The sequence below is a fragment of the Etheostoma cragini genome, chromosome 11, assembly GCF_013103735.1.
Source record: "Etheostoma cragini isolate CJK2018 chromosome 11, CSU_Ecrag_1.0, whole genome shotgun sequence".
In the NCBI taxonomy this organism is placed as follows: domain Eukaryota; kingdom Metazoa; phylum Chordata; class Actinopteri; order Perciformes; family Percidae; genus Etheostoma; species Etheostoma cragini.
In genome coordinates, this window is record NC_048417.1 from 16,414,839 (window position 1) to 16,431,597 (window position 16,759).

The following is a 16,759-nucleotide window of genomic DNA, read 5'->3' on the forward strand; positions in this document are numbered from 1 at the left end:
TTTGGAAAATGGCTGCAATGAAACAAAGAGTGAAAAATTTAAAGGGGTCTGAATACTTTCCGTACCCACTGTATCTCAGCAACAAAGCAATTGGGGCTCAATGTTGATAATTTTCACCCCAAAAAGAGTAAATATCAGTGGTTATATAAAAGAGTAAGCACTCCAATTGTAAGTTAACCACTACAGCATTACATAATCTCATGTGAACATTAAAACATAGATCCTTTTTTACACTCCACTGTCATGTCATTCATCTGCTCATCAGTGCTCAGAGGGATCAATATGCTGTTGAGTCAGTCTGGTTCCAGGCAAAATCTACCTCTGTTATTATCCTGCAGCTCCTTGTGGTTTACCACATGATATTCCATGTCCAGGCTGAGCCCATTGTGCCCTACTGTCTAAATGGTAGCTTCTAGCAGCACGAAGGCCTGACATAACCGTTTCCAAATGAACGATTGCATGGCAGCACAGTGCAACGTTGATATGCCTCCAAGTGTTGTCTGCAAGGGTCCGTGGCGCGGTCCTCTTGAGGGGGACAGACAGGAAAAGATATCCCCATCAGTCAGAAGGCTGTCATAATTGCCAGGTAAACATTAGCTAAAGCTTCTGCGGGACTTTTATAATGAGTGCAGGGGGACACAGGTCATCCACCATGTATTCTTGCCCTCATTAGGAAGAAAAGACTATTCACATATTTGCTGAGCAAAAATAAGGCCATTAGTTTGGACTGTGGCCAGCCTGCCAACACCAGCTAGACATTTTAATTGCTGTATTTCACAGATACACTCATTACAGAACATTTAGAAAAAGCAATTAACTTCAGGATGCAGTGTGTTGTGTGATGACACAATCTGTCTGTGCTACTATCTAGTGTCCTTTAGTTTTAAAGCCCCTGAAAACTTCAAATCAAAGTATTTCTCTCTAATCTGAAATATTCATGACTGAACGTGCAACAATCAAAGTGTAAAAAAAACATCCGTAGGTGGTATTTTAATACGAGTTTAACTTTTAGAAGCTAACTTGCTTCATCCAAATTTTTTGGCTTACATTTGATTAACAGTTACCAAACAATCCACTACATTCACATTCAAATCCTGATTGGTGCATGATAAGTATGACATCATCTTTTTCTAACTAAGTCCTGCCCCAGGTCAAACCAGTGAGAGGAGGGCAGAGAAAAAAGAAAAGAAAAAAACGTCTTGTGTGAAATAATCAAAAAAGTTGACTTATCACTTGACAGAAAATCTTGTGACCATGTAGGATCCAATCACTGATGGTTAGTTGATTCAGATTTTTTTTCCTAGGGTCTTTAAATGATACAACAGTAAAATGCATGGAACAAACATGGTTATAGAAATGGATTATTGTCACATGCAGTTTCCTTTTCTTTTCAAACCTGTGTTTGGTGTTTTCATGTGTTTCAAATTATAAGAGCCCATTCCCATGTGGATTCAGTTCAACATCGGGGATAGTCGCAGAGAACATTTTACTATATAGTATGTCTCTAGAATGATCAGCCATAAGGGAGTCTATAGTACGGTGGCCCACAGGGGCAAACACCCTGCAACTTCGGAAAACACGTGCAAATAGACATACCACAAGCAAATTAAGAAAACAACTTCATTAATTTGACAACACATTTGCAGCATTCAGCAAACACACTGCAAATACACACAACACAACCAAATACATGAACGCGCTGCAAATAAAAAACGATTCAAAAATAAAAAACAACTTCATTAATTTGACAACACATGCGCAGCATTCAGCAAACACACTGCAAATACACACAACACAACTAAATACATAAAGGCGCAGCAAATAGACACAACACAACCAAATACATAAACACGATGCAAATAAAAAACGCTGCAAAAAGAAAAGCAAACAAACCACAAAAACAAATGCAAAAATAAATAAACGCTGCATCAGATTTCACAACGGAAGTATTCCAGGCTTTTAGAGGGAGCTTTAAGTGGAACAGCTGGGTCTTCAACCCCACGGGGGGGAGAGAGAGAGAGAGAGACACACAGGACCATACACTGCATATTTATTTACGGTCCGTGGTAGGGAGACGTTCAGCTCATAGACTGTATATTATTATTATTAATAACAATAATAATAATATGCAGTCTAAGGTTAAATCTCATAATGGTGTGAAACAGTGTGTTACTGCTAAAATATTTAGTATAAAATTTGAGATATGTTTTCTCTAGTTTGGTGGTTGTGTCTCGGCTCAGTTCACAGGTGATACTCAATCAGCAGAGATGTGTCTGTAAGGTCGTGGTAATAAAACATTTAAAACTGCATCAGCGTTTAACATTGACGTTTGTTTAAGCCATTTTACATGAGAGAGAATAAGTTTGTCCGAAAAGGCACATCGCTGTAGTGTAAGCCTACTCAAGTGTCATATTGTGATTATTCAACTACGGTTACCAACAAAATAAGTAATAAAATAAGTAATCAATCTGTATTCATATTCTGGAGCAGTTCACTCTTGAAAAAACAACAACAACAGACAGGATTTCTAGTCCCTCCCTTTAAACCAGTGATTGAGACAGCTTTATAGAGGCCGTGGAATTTATCAATATGAATAAATAATTTGCTAGTGTTTTGTCTGTGTTCATGTGTTTTCTGAAGTTGCAGGGTGTTTGCCCGTGTTGGCCACCGTACTGTAGAAACCTGGATTTGAACCGGTATTCAAACACCCCCAACCCCACAGGAACAATTTTCTGATTCTGCTCAGGACACGGGCTTTGTCACTGACAGCTAAATACAAGAATGAGGTTAAGGTCCGGGCTTGTTCTTGTCACACCCCAGGAAGCAGCTGATGTATAACACTGGGCACTAAATTAAAATATATGCAGATAAGTTCTTATCTAATAACGGCTGGATGTTGAGGAACTGCACATTTTGTTTCTACAAAGCAAATGGTTTTTTAGCATCATCCCCAGACAACGACTGCCTTTTCCCCACAAGGCAACATCATCTTCCATCATTACCATTGAGCAATGCACTGCATGTGGTTGGCTCTTCTTCCACTAGTGTAAGTCAACCTTCCTTTAGTCAATGATCAGAACACTTTGATGATCCTCTGTAACCCATTTCATAAAAATAGCCCGGGCGAAACCTGAGGGGCGGGTGGAGATGGGATTGATTTATTAATCTAATCAGAACAATGTAGGACACAAGATGCATTTGTCCTCCTCTCCAAATCAGCTCAGCTAGCACTTGAGGTCATCCTCTGAGAAGATCCGCCAATCACTTCAGACAATCTTCTGTAATTTTCCATCTTCCTTTATAATCTCAACAATCAGAGGCAGAGCAGAGAAAACTGCCTCAGTTTTGATGTTGTCTTTGATGGATTTGTCCTATTTCCCTCCTGTATTTTCTCTGTAATCTTATTTTGCCGCTACAATATAGTTTTGTATGTTTTGAATTTCAAACCAACAATCATGTTCTCATGAAATGCATGCACTATGATTTTCTTCCCCCAAAGATTAGGTGTTAACATGGCGCTCATTTGATGCTAAAGCACTAACAGGCTCTCCTATCCATGTTTGGCATGTAATGTGAAGCCATGTGGTGGATGAGCGGAGCAGCATCTCCAAACCAGTGTTTCTATGGGGGTACAGCAATTGGGTAAAAATATGAAGCCTCCAAGGGGCAACATGAAATTGTCAGCATCTTGTGGTAATCAAAGCACATTACAGCTCTTGATGAGTGACTGTGAAAGAAGCAGCAGCATTTTACACAAACTGAACCGTCGCTGGAGTAAAAATAGCATCTGAAGATGACGTTGATACAGCCAAACACAGTCATGTCAGATAAGGAATTATATAGGTACAATAAAGTGAATGAAAAAAAGCCAAAGGAACATTGTTCTGGTGTAGTTTGCCGTTTTTTTCTTTTCGCAGCCGAAGCGAAAACCTTGTTAGTTGTCACTGAGGTCAAAAATAGCATCCAAACAGGAGACTTTTGTGGAACAGCTCCTGGGGATTGATGATTGATTTCTACACAATTACGAGGCCCTTCCTCCTAATCACTGCTTTCATCGCTAAAAGAAGATTATCACATAGGAGAAACTTGATAGAGGCACTTCCTTCCTCCCTGCGAATCAATAAAAATTACTCAAGAGATTGCAAGCGTACGACTGACACTTTCTTGGTTTAATCCCTAGGCTGGCTAGCACTTTTAAAAACGTGTGTGTGTGTGTGTGTGTGTAGCGGGGTGTTGTTAAACCATGTCTAATTAAAGCTGCTTTTCAATGCAGGCGCTCTGAAACTTCAGGTCCCCCTTAACAATTAAGTGCAGGATTTCTCTGGCCTCGAGCGAGAAGAAAAGGCACATCCAGAGGGTTGATTATCCCCCTATCTCTCCCCCTAGTTTGCCTCTACCTATTATTGGATTCACTTAGTTGATGGAACACCATATATTGAGCAAGGGAGAGACAGGCAGATCGGAGACACTCGGAGGAATGGAATTGACGTTGAGGCACGAATGTGTTGAGAGTCCTGTTGTCATGATCGTCTAATGGAAACAAGTTGGAGAGACAGTCACATAACCAGAAAGGAGGTTTAATTCCTGCTATGGTGTCGATGGATAAGAGCATCTTGAGCAGGGTGTTTCCTGAATTGCCTGAATTTACCCTTAAGTGCATGGTTGTTTTGCTTTTCACTTGTTGTTTTCCAATCTTTTAGAGTTGTTGTCACTACAATATTGCTGTACTGTATGCCTGCAGTGGTCCAATTTGCCAACGGCATATGAGGTATAGCATGGTCATACTCATACCCCAAATAATCTGACTTATCACTTGGCAAAGAAAATATGAGTATCATCATCAGCTATTTTCTGATCTTAATTTTTGTATTGCTGTCTGATAGCGCAGAGAGTTGCTTTCCCAATGGAACTTAGTGTTATTTTTTAAAATCATTGTATTATTAGTTGCATAGGAGTGAAGATTTTAATTACTTCTTCACTATAAGCTGCTGTGACATGAAGCAACTTCTATAGCCTTTTGTATGCTTTGATTTGTAGAACCAGCGACACACAATGAGGCTAATCAGGAAAAAAACATGCAATTCAAAAACCTGCAGAAGGTGAAACGCAACTATTATTCTCATACATACCTCGGGTCTCTAAAGACCCTAATGAATATTTGTTTTTCTTTACCAGAAAAACAACAAACACAAAAAAATGATTAAAACAAATAGTTTGAGGAATAAATCTAGGGGTTAACTGAATAAAATGAGTTGAATTATACTGCATGTTCTTAGTTGGGGTATGTGTTTAAAGGTTTGAGACATAGCCATGGTTACAATTTTACTGAGCTTAAATGAGCCCATGCTTTATATAGTCCTGTTAACCTGTACAGCCTCCATAGTGAGAAACTCTGATCACATACTACCTTAGAGAGCCACAGATAAGGCCTCCATTAGGGCTGTTATTTAAAGCATCTCACTCAGTAATGGATTCCCCTGGCCCAGCCACAGACCCACTATCTTATCCTCACAGGCCCAGTTAACCAGTCTGAGTCTGGCTTCCTACAGGTGTGAGACTGTCTGAAACCAAAGTCGGTGCTCACAGAGCCCCTGCTGAAGGTGTGGTGAGGCCCTGATGTGTTGTCAGCTTCACAATAACTATTAATACCTCTGCAATAAGGACTTAGGAGAGGTTTACAAATATGTACTTATTTATTTATGTGAGAGAAATAAAAGAATATGCAGTATGAGAAAAGGGGATACTTATCCAGCTGTCTCATATACTGCAAACTGCTTTTTGCTACTTTCTTTGTTGTATGTAATATTTGCATTTGTATCATTATTTAGGCCTACCATAAACCAAATGACTCATATATCATATACTAATAGTATAAATGTATATTTTATAAAGTGTTAAAATAATGATAAAGTTTCTTGTAGCTTAACATTTAGCATAAAGACAGTGGTAAAACTGGTATTTTTCATCGGACTCTCAAGGTGTGTTTCTCAAAATGTCAAAGTATTCCTTCATTATTCAATTAGAACAGCAAGAGAATTATTTCACAAGTTGGATCAATGACTTATTTTCCAAGTTAAAATGCCAAAGACATTAGCTGGTTCCGTAAAAGTGTTGATTTGTTGTTGTTTTCTGTCTCCTATCATCACTGTGAACTAAATGTATTAGGGTTTTGGACTTTTGGTCAGACTAAACAACAAATTTAAAAAGGTCACCCAATTTCTTTGGGGGGAAATGGTGGTGGGTGTTTCCCAAATTTTATAGAATTAACCCATTAATCATAATATTGAGCAATCAATCTGTAATGAAAGTAAGAATTTGTTTCAGCTTTAATATTTACAAGTTGGATATTCTCTTTTCTCCGTCTCGCTCTCCAGTGGCTCACTTTTTTTGCAGCTCTCAGATTTGGACAAAGCCAGAGCCACCCAAAAGGTCAAGCCTTTGTTGCTTACATGTAAAGAGTAATGAGCCGTGTCAGAAATACCTTCATCAGCCGATGATAGCGGGCACCTTCCCAGATACTGGACAAAAGAGGAAGGTAGTATTCAGTACAATGTAGTTCTTCTCACATCCTGTTGCACGGTTGTTGTCCTCTAATGGTCACTACGGAAAAGAAGCTGATATTAGCATACTAAAAGCCCACACACTGAAGCCTGGTAATGAGATGTACGGGGGTCTTAAAAGCTTCAACAACAAGGTTTATTAAACAACTGATGTATTGGTATGATGTGCTGGCTTGACGTTGAAATTAATGCTAAATCTATGTTCAGTCAAACTTTGAAAAAACTGTCAAAAAAAAAAAAATAGGGCAATTTGTACAAACAGGTAACATCACTTTTCAAGAAATACATTGAAGTATTACATTCCTATTTTAACACCTTGCACTTTAAGATGAAAAACAAATGTGTGTGGGTAATATGAAAGAGGTGATTGAACTGTAGTCTGAATGCCAAGCAGGCACTTAGCACTTCCTTAAGGTGGTCTGAGGATTGGTTACGTGGGGCCGATGATGATTTCCAGAACACACCGCAATTTTTAAATCCAAGGTAAGCACTGGTTTTTATTACCACAATTCCAAATAAAACACTACAATACTGAACCTCGTGATCTTTCAACCATTCAATTTTTTTTCTCAGTGTTCAAGTTTTACAGCATCATAGAAAAATAATTGGTTCTGTATGTACAACAACAACAACGGTGATAGAAACATGTTAACAGCATTATGTATACTAACATTTGTTGCCTGATGAACAGTGAAAAATCACAGTCACATTTGCATTGGTGAGTGTTGATAAACTGAATGTTGGGTTCACTTTAACAAAGTGTTTGATGAAGCATTAATATGACTGTGACATATTCATGAGATATGACAATTATTTATTATCAATACGCGGTTCGTTTTTTACTCAAAATGAGAAGACAAAAAAAAAGAACATTCTTCTTTTTAAACACCAAAAACATTCTAAATAAACAACTTTCTAAAGGCACACGTAACTATCCGGCTCCAAGACATCATTACTTTTTAAAGACATTGGAAGTAGGAATTTGAAATCTCGCAGAAACGTTAGTAATGAGGCTCTCGGATAGCCGTGAGGACACAGTGCAGTCAATGTATTTCTGAACACAGTCGTAATCATTAAGGGAAAACTCCTACATTCATTCAAAATCAATAGCAGAGTTTCGATTCGATGACATGCTTCCTCCTTTCCCAGATACACTTTTTTCATTTCTTCAAAAAGCCTGTTATAAATAAACTTCCATTCAGATCCAAAGAGCTGCCTCACACTTCCATACTGTTATTCAAATGGAACATTGTGTGATCCCGGAGGATGTTACATACACACACACACACACACACACACACGCATACATATATGTGTATATATACGCATACATATATGTATGTATACATACGTATATATATATATATATATACACACACACACATATATACACACACACACATATATATATATATATATATATGTACATATATATATATATATACATACATATATGTATATATGTAGACATACATACATATATGTATACATATATATATATGTATATGTATATATATGTATACATATATACATATATATACACACACACACATATATACATACATACATATACACATACATATATATATATACACGTACATACATATATACAGCGAAACTATATATATATATATATATATATATATATATATAGACACGTTTCAAGTATTTTAGTATAATAGAGTGTCCATTACATAGTTTGTCCATCAGAGACAACGGATAAGTAAAACTTGTAAATGCCTAAATTATGTTCTCTAATAGCCAAATTTGAGGACTTATGATACTGTATACACACACACACACACATCCACACACATCCTTTGTGTTGGTTTTGATTTTGTATTTTGGTTTCTTACTACCACTAAAATCCTTAAGGCTTGTTAAAAGATATTGAGACCATAATGACGTTTTTCAGTCAGCAGCGAACCACAGAACTGACACTGACACAGGCTCTCAAACGTCATTCACCAGCTAGGGTTAGAAACCCACCAAGAGGCTCCAAGCTTAGATACTGTTACTACAAATATGTTTGCAGTGTTTAATTCTCTTTTTAAATGCTGGAAAAATATACACAACAGCTGAAATATCATAATAGGTTACATTTACCAAAAGTGATGAGAATTTGAATTTAAAACCAATTATCAAATGTTTTAACCCTGAAATATGAATATTGGTAATGGCTTCACAAATCCAGAATTGGTCAGGCTCTATTCACTTCCTGTTGTTTGAATGTAACTGAGACACTGATATGGAGAGAAGATGAGCAGCAGTCGTGACAACAGTCTTGTTTTTAGATTGCGGCCATCGCAGAGACATGCCTCGCAATATTCGTATAAATGCTGTTCTGTTTGGTTTGTCCAGCAGCTAAGCAGCACAGTGGATGCACGGCTAGCAGCTGGCTGACACAGTGTGAGTGTTTTGATTTCAATGTTCTCGTTGCACAGACCTCACACATTGTTCTCCCTGTTCAGACATGACAAGGTCCCCAAAGCCACAGCTTGTTGTGCCGCCTGGACGGCAGGTGCAGCTTCTCTCAAACCTGTGGCGAGCTGTAAACAGAGACGGCCGTCATAATGGAAGATAAGCCGCTGCTGCCTGGATCTCTGTATACGCTGGACAGGCTGTTACAGGAAGAGGCGTATGGTGTGCTGTTGTAACCACCTGGCAAGGGTGTTGAGAACCAGGGCCGGTTAGGATGAGGATAGAGCGGTGGGTGAGAGAGAGAGCGATGAGGCGAGGTATCAGACGGTTAAGGTCATGTTACGGAGCAGCCACTGCTGAGCGCGGCTGCCATTGCAGTCTCTCAAGGTGGGGACCATCTTGTCCTCCTCAGAAGGCATGTCCAAACACTGGTTGCTGTTCACATGCAGCAGGGTGAGTCGCTGGAGAGAGAAGGATGAAAACACAGAAAATTACACGTAAATGTATACACATTAACATACAAACAATACACAAATACTTAGACTAATATTGTCCGTTTTGAGATATTTCAAACTCTTCTCAGGAGAAAGTTGAATCCGCCTGGATGACTAAAATAAACCTTCACAGACACACTTCCAAATATTGATTTCCCACATTTCACAAAAATACATTCCGACCCAAGTATATGGCCTGAGCATGTTACACTCAGTTACTGTAGCAGGAAAAAACAATAGGCACAACAAGAGAGCAGGATGTTCTAGCCGAGAAAAAGGGGAGTCGTGCCCCTTATAACACAATGTGCACTGAGACTGCTCAGAGGATTGAGGCTCTCGTCGGTGTGGAGACTGTTGTCCTCACGGCCACTTAACAGGAACGATTTCTTTGTAAAATACTGTTGAGCATCAGTAGCATTAAAACAAAAATCAAAAAAGAGACTAGAAATGACAAATGTATTTACTCCAGAATGACTAAAACTTAAATCTAATGCTTATGTTTAACCTGCATTAAGTCATATTTTGGACATTTGGGATGTATCAAATTTGTTGTTGTAATGTAAAATTGTTGCTAGTAGTGCCAATACCAATGACAATCAACATCTTAGTCTGCAGCTCATTATTTCTGTTGCTTTTAGCTCAATGTTGTAGTTTGGAGTTGGCAGGTGAACATTGGACACAAGGTGCAGTCAGGTTGTGGGACTGAACACTACAGTAGGAGGAGGCCAAATGTCCATGCAGCTTAACATATTAAACTCTTGAAATGACTGAACAAGACATGTCAGACCAAGATGAAGAGGACTTTTTGACAGACATGTTCTAAATTTGACCCTGCAACAGCTTATGTTTGGCCACTTGGGCGCAGCAGAAACAACAACACTGACATATTATCCGTTTTAAGTCAATCAAGTTGGCAAACAGTGGCCTATTTAAACATCCAGGTTAATAGTAAGTTCAATGTTTACTCTCCTTTTATCACTGTTTTTGGTCTCCACCATCTCCTGCAAAAAATGTCTGGCTCTTAAGCTACTGAATGTATAGCTCCTCTATGTTCACCAGCTAGTCACTAACTGGGGGCAACTGCAGTGTCAGGTGCTTTTATGCATTGTGACAAAGCCATATTTCCCCCCCAAAAAACTCTTTGTTTTTTTGTAGTTTGTTCAAATAACTTCCATGTACATCTAATGGTTCTGTGTGAATCCCAAAGCTGGTAAAAGTGACCAATAAACACCATTACTGACAAAAAGTAATGGTTGTTAGTAATTACAACATCAATATTATTGCTCTTATACTAGCGTAAACCTCACTCAATACTATGCAATCTATGTGTCTCTGTGTGTGTGTCTCTGTGTGTGTGACTCTGTGAGTGTGTGTATGTGTGTGTGTGTGTCTTTGTGTGTGTGTGTGTGTGTGTGTGTGTGTGTGTGTGTCTGTGTGTGTGTGTGTCTGTGTGTGTGTGTGTGTGTCTCTGTGTGTGTGTGTGTGTGTGATAACCATCTTCATATCTCTCTTATACTGCCAATCATTAACCCGAGCTCGGCACACTTCCTGTATATATATGTAGAAAACTAGCAGGATGAAGACATTCTTATAGGATTCATTGTAAAAAGGTGGAATTAAAATAAAATTATACAAAGAATTATCAGGAAAATTCTACATTCTTAAGAAAAACTTTGACTCCAAACCAAACTTCACACTTTAAAAAAAACACACACACACACACCATTACTGACAAAAAGTAATGGTTGTTAGTAATTACAACATCAATATTATTGCTCTTATACTAGCGTAAACCTCACTCAATACTATGCAATCTATAGACTTTATATTTCATATAGTGATACCTCCCAGAGGCCTTTAGCTGGCCTGATTAACCAAAATTATGGGCAGTTATTTGTCTTTTCCATAAGAAATGGTACAATGCTCATGAGTTATTTTATCAAAATAAAAGATTAAAAGAAGATAACAAACCGGTAAACAGACTTACTGGGATACTTGAATAGAACTCAGCCATTGTTAATGTTATCTTCAAACAGTTTCAGTAATATCATTGAACGTTAATAAGTATGCTTAACTGTCTCAGATGATTATTTAAGGGTGGATTTAGATTTCAATGCTTCTGACCTCTAACGGTTCTGTTATTTTTGGAGTTTACTCTGCCGTATACCATGTCTCCTGCTCCATTCCACACATTGCCCCCTCTCCACTGTACGAGCTGCCTGTTTGCTCGTCTATCACATAAACTCAGAGATGTATAGTAACGGAGTAGAACTACTTCCCTACAGTAATAAGTATTAAAAGGCTGCATCTGTACTCTACTGGAGTATTATTTTATTTTTATTTCTTCTACTTCCACTTTCACTTCAGTACATATTTTTAATAGTACTTGAGTAATAGAGTAATACTTTTACTCTGATACACTTTTTTATGCGCTGCATCATTACTCGTCCCAGTTATAAAAATCTTCCAAGGCCACATTATCACTGCCAGAGAGGTGGATGGATCTTCAATACCTTCAACCTCAAGTGATCATGGCTGTGAGGAAGGAGACCACCCCTGGCTCTTCTTAGAGTAAATGTAAATGTAAATGTGCTGTATTTATATAGCGCTTTTCTAGTCTTAATGACTACTCAAAGCTCAGAGTCCATGTTTTCATTTATCAGAGTGAAAGACAATTCATATAGAATGAAGTGCCTACTCTGCCTCCTGAAAGATTGCAAAATAAGGGTCTTCAAATTCACCGTTGAATTTCAAGAAACCTATCAAGGTAAGTTACAAATATCTTACACAAATGGCACACCAGCTTGAGCTATCGGTAAGCGTTAGCGAACTAGCTGCCCACGGTTCATGACATGCTGCAGCGTTGGACATTCCTGTCCTTGTACTGCTGCTACAGTCAAAAGGAATTGTGAGTGAAATATTTGAAATAATAAACAATAGGATATTCAAACTTTTGACTGCCTTCTTTAATAGCTACATAACACAATACTTTCAGTACTTAAGTAGTAGATTTAAAATAACACTAAATCCCAAAAAATGTTCCACTTACATGTGGTGCTTAAAGAACACTTCAACTTCTACTCAAGTCACTTTTGATAGAGCACTTGTACATGTACTCAAATCTGGGTCTCTAGTACTTATGTCTTGCTTAATACATGTCTGCATAGGTTATAAAAGACCGAACAAGCACTTTTAAAATGTCCAGACTGGAAAACATACCTGTTGTGTAGTACCACATGAGCAAGTACCAGAGAAATTATCTATGGCTATATGCCACAAATTATCTATTCTCTATCTAGAAATTATCTATTTATTATCTATTACCACACACACACACACACACACACACACACACACACACACACACACACACACACACACACACACACACACACACACACACACACACACACACACACACACACACACACACAATAACAACTGTAAAAGAGTTCTCAATGGCCTTGATTAACCATTTATGTTCATTCCTTCAGCAGTAACATGCTTCCGCATAGCTGCTCACTTGAGTTGGTTTCTCGTCCTAATGATCACATGCAGAGAAGTAGAAGAGAAGTAGGGAAGCTGGAGTTAGTTTGTGAGGAGAAGCAGAGAGGAAAACAATGGCTTGACAGAAACTTTGAAAATTATGTTAAAAAATAAAGTGCTTAGTGCCATTTAGGTATCATTAGGTGTTGTAATGTTTGTAAATTACACATAATTTAATTTGTTTAAAAAACTTGAGCATTGGAATGATTTATCTTGCTGTTTAGGGATAATTCTATATTAAAACAAGATTGTGCTCCGACTTATGACAGAGAATATTCAGACTAATGAGCACACAGAGACGCTCAGGCCATGTTTGATCTTTAGCTATAAAACACAAGGGCCTGACATTGGCTGCCTGGAAACTGAGAAATACACATACATCTCTATTGAAGTACACATTGCAGACCACGCTACAGGCCACATTTGTTCAAACAGAACAAGAACAAAGAGACCAGGTGGCAATCAATTTTACACACCCTCCAAAAAAACTGAAGACAAGAACAGAAAGGGATAGCCCTACACTTTAAACATTTTAATTTTATTGCTTTGTTAAAAAGAGAATTCAAAAGTGTGTTAGTTTTAAGAGTAGGCTAATTAAATCAGAATTAATTAATTTAAATTTGGAGGTAGATCTACTCTATAAATCATATCAACCTGGTTTAGCCAATAACGAGAATAATAATTTTATTCATTCAAAGAGCCAAACCTATAATGGCAGAGATGACAGAAGGAGTGTAACGACGGAGGGTAGAAAAACCATTCCACATTTAATGAAAATACTAGAAATGTGGAGGTCTTGTCCTTTGCTCATAATTATTTCATGATTCCTTTGGGGCAGAGAAAACTCCCATCTCTGCCTTCCAGCAAACCAACCAGCGTCTCCGGAGAAAGTCCCTGAGTGTGTGCACAGCTGAGACGAGCTAATTAAATGAGACGGTTTCTAACCGTAAGCCCCGGTTGTGGAACATTATCCTCTTTGTCACCAAGCAGCACAGTGGACCTGTTGAAAGGCACAAGAGTACCTGTTTGACGTGATCTTGTGCTGACTGATTATCCAGAGGGCTGGGCTGCTTTTTGTGGGAAATACAAAAACAGCAGATTCCTTTTATCTCAAGGCAGAGTCAGGCAACGGTCTCATTTGCTCTAATGGTGCCCTGCTCTTGTGTACGCGCCCTCCTCTGGTGCTGGCTGTACCACGAGGACCTCTGAGTGTGAACAGCAAAATCAGGCCATTCAACAGCAGGTCACTTTACTGCCGCAACTCTGACACACACCACCAGCCCTGGGAGCTTCTTACCCAATTTACCCTGCTTGCACACAAAAACTGTGTCATACAACAATGAAATTGCTCTTTAGCTTTTGGAGAGATACAACAGTGCAAGACTGAGGTGCAAACCCCATATATAACGCAGGAGAACAGAATGGACTACGGACAAAAGGACAGAACGGAAATTAACGGAAAAAACAACCTTAAAACAGACAGAAATACCGAGCCGAGTATGTAAATAAGAAGGCAGAGTGTACATTGCAGACGGTGTACACAGCTGCTTCAGGGCAATAGGAGAGTGGCCTGAGAGGACAGGGACATGAAAGGCAGGTTTGCGATGAAGGATCACTTCAAAAGAACTTGTAAACAATACTAAGCACATTTTAAATCAGCCATGCACTTAGATGATCAACTGAAAATAACACACCCTCCATCTTAGGCATTATTCCCCAAACGCAGGCAGTCCAGGGGACAGCCAGTGGATTTTCAAATCAAAATAAAACATTTATGTTGAAATTTAAATGTCAAATGAGATCTAATTTAGCTGGCTAAAGGTCTTGCAAATAGCATATTATACACAGAACCGTCTTGATGGGACATCTGTCATGTGCCTCTGCCCCGTTATCATCCGTTCACCCTGAAAGATCACCGCTAAAAGCTACTTAATGCTTCCTATAACAATATGCATGCACATTCTGGCTAATATGTGAAAGATCAACATTATAACAACAAGCTCTGCATTCATCTTCCTTCCCTGACAAAAATAAGAAGAAAAAAAAAGTCCTCTAAAAAAGAGACAACCACATACAGTGAGGCCTGAATAGGTCGAACAAATCTACTTCTAACAATGCTAATGACAAACTACACCACTACAACAAAGCCGCTAAAATGACCACCAGCTTCTACTCTCAGCTAAATTGTACTTGCTCACCTCAGACCCTAGAGCTTAGAGTGAATAATCAGTGGGACTGAAGTAAAAGCGTCTTGCGACGTCCAGACGTGTGTAGTTGTGGAGGACCCAGGCCTGTAAGGGACTGTTGTCACAGTACTGCACTGTGGGGCCGTAGGTGCCGTCGTCCAGACGGTTGATGGTCAGACATGATTGGGTGATGATGTGGAGGAAGGTGTGCTTCTGTGGCGAGCCGGGATTGAAAGGAACAGATGGTGGTGAAGGTAAATACGAGAGTCAGTCAATGGGTTTTGTTAAATGAAACCATCTGTTCTTCACAGACAACTTTCCCAGTTTAATATGAGGTTAATATTTTTAATGACAGTGAATTAAAATGGAAAAAGGTATGTTTATTTAAGGTGTTCAAAACCTTGACTTAATTCCATCAGATTGTCAACACTGAGTTCATGAGAGACATTATGTTATAGTCATGGATTGTGTCAGGCACCAAATTCACATTATAAAAAAACTAAATCTTTGAACCTTAAGGATAACACAACCAATCAAAAAGGTGAAGCACATATCACCATCAAATCACCATCACCTTAAAATAAGACATTGACACAGCAGACAGTATTTCAAAATGTTTACAATACAGATAAAATAAATAGTAACATCTAATTTCTTGTTTATACTATAAAAGATAGAAAATTCAAAGCAGTTTTTTTTTTAATTGTTGTAATGGTTATTGTCTGATTAGTCTCCTTTACCCCCTTTAACCTTTATTTGTTAATATCAACCATTTGATCTTTTGCAGAATAAACATTACATTTATTTTTGTTTTGTATGGATTTGGACATATATGGTTTGTCTTACTTTAAGGATTTTTTTTATCAATTATTTATGCGGTAACAGAGTTGAAATTTTGCTCAGATGTTTTGATGTTTGCTTCCCTTTTTTGATTGGTTGATTATAAAACTTGTGGAAATATGCCTCATCGGGATTATTTCAGTTAAGAGTTTCCGAGTATAAATAGCATTCACGTCAACTACCAAAAAAACAAAACAGATAACACAACAAATATGGGTGCCTCACATATTCCCAAAGACTGTCGTTTAAGGGATGTGGTGTCATTCTGTCACAGAACGCTCAAAGTCATCAACATGGAAATCTTTCTCTGCCATCCATCCCATATGGCATAAAGGCAACATTAGTATAAATTTGCTCTTTAATATTGTGAATTTGATGTCCATGATGAAATTGTTATGTATCTTAATGGCGCTCACAGCGAGCAGGAATTCAACCTTTTTTTCATCTGATTGCATTTTCCAACACATCTTTCCAGTTGTGAATTCAATAACATGGAAGATCATAGCTGACCTATCTTTGTTGCTGAAAAGATCCAGTAAGTAAACCATTAGTCTCTACTACACTAACACCATACGTAGGTATACCAAAATAAAAAGCAGAGCTGGATAAATTCTGTTGATTTTCCCATTTAAACTTAAACTCTCTGTGTGAGTAAGATTAGAGGAAATAAGTTTGACTGCCTCAATGTATGTAACTGGTATATTCACGAGTG

At 38.2% G+C, this 16,759-nt stretch overlaps 1 protein-coding gene and 1 long non-coding RNA gene across 6 annotated transcripts in view; both read right to left on the minus strand.

The window, feature by feature from the left end:
• Nucleotides 1-5,983: 5,983 nt before the first annotated feature.
• On the minus strand, nt 5,984-7,821 carry LOC117953508. The gene is made up of 2 exons (XR_004658627.1): nt 6,383-7,821; nt 5,984-6,219 (listed from the first exon to the last, which is right to left on the minus strand). It is a non-coding gene; the product is annotated as an uncharacterized LOC117953508 (long non-coding RNA).
• A 1,084-nt stretch (nt 7,822-8,905) lies between these two features.
• The window catches only part of galnt13 (UDP-N-acetyl-alpha-D-galactosamine:polypeptide N-acetylgalactosaminyltransferase 13), a 33,963-nt gene continuing 26,109 nt past the window's right edge, over nt 8,906-16,759 (minus strand). For 3 of the 5 annotated variants that reach the window (XM_034886566.1, XM_034886564.1, XM_034886568.1), the window contains 2 exons: nt 15,212-15,420; nt 9,369-9,442 (listed from right to left, as the gene is read on the minus strand). In XM_034886566.1, coding sequence (XP_034742457.1) covers nt 15,235-15,420 — 186 coding nt within the window. In that variant the 3' untranslated portion in view covers nt 9,369-9,442; nt 15,212-15,234. Of the gene's footprint in view, nt 9,443-15,211; nt 15,421-16,759 lie in introns of all 5 variants that reach the window. The other 2 variants (XM_034886565.1, XM_034886567.1) reach the window with 2 other exon arrangements.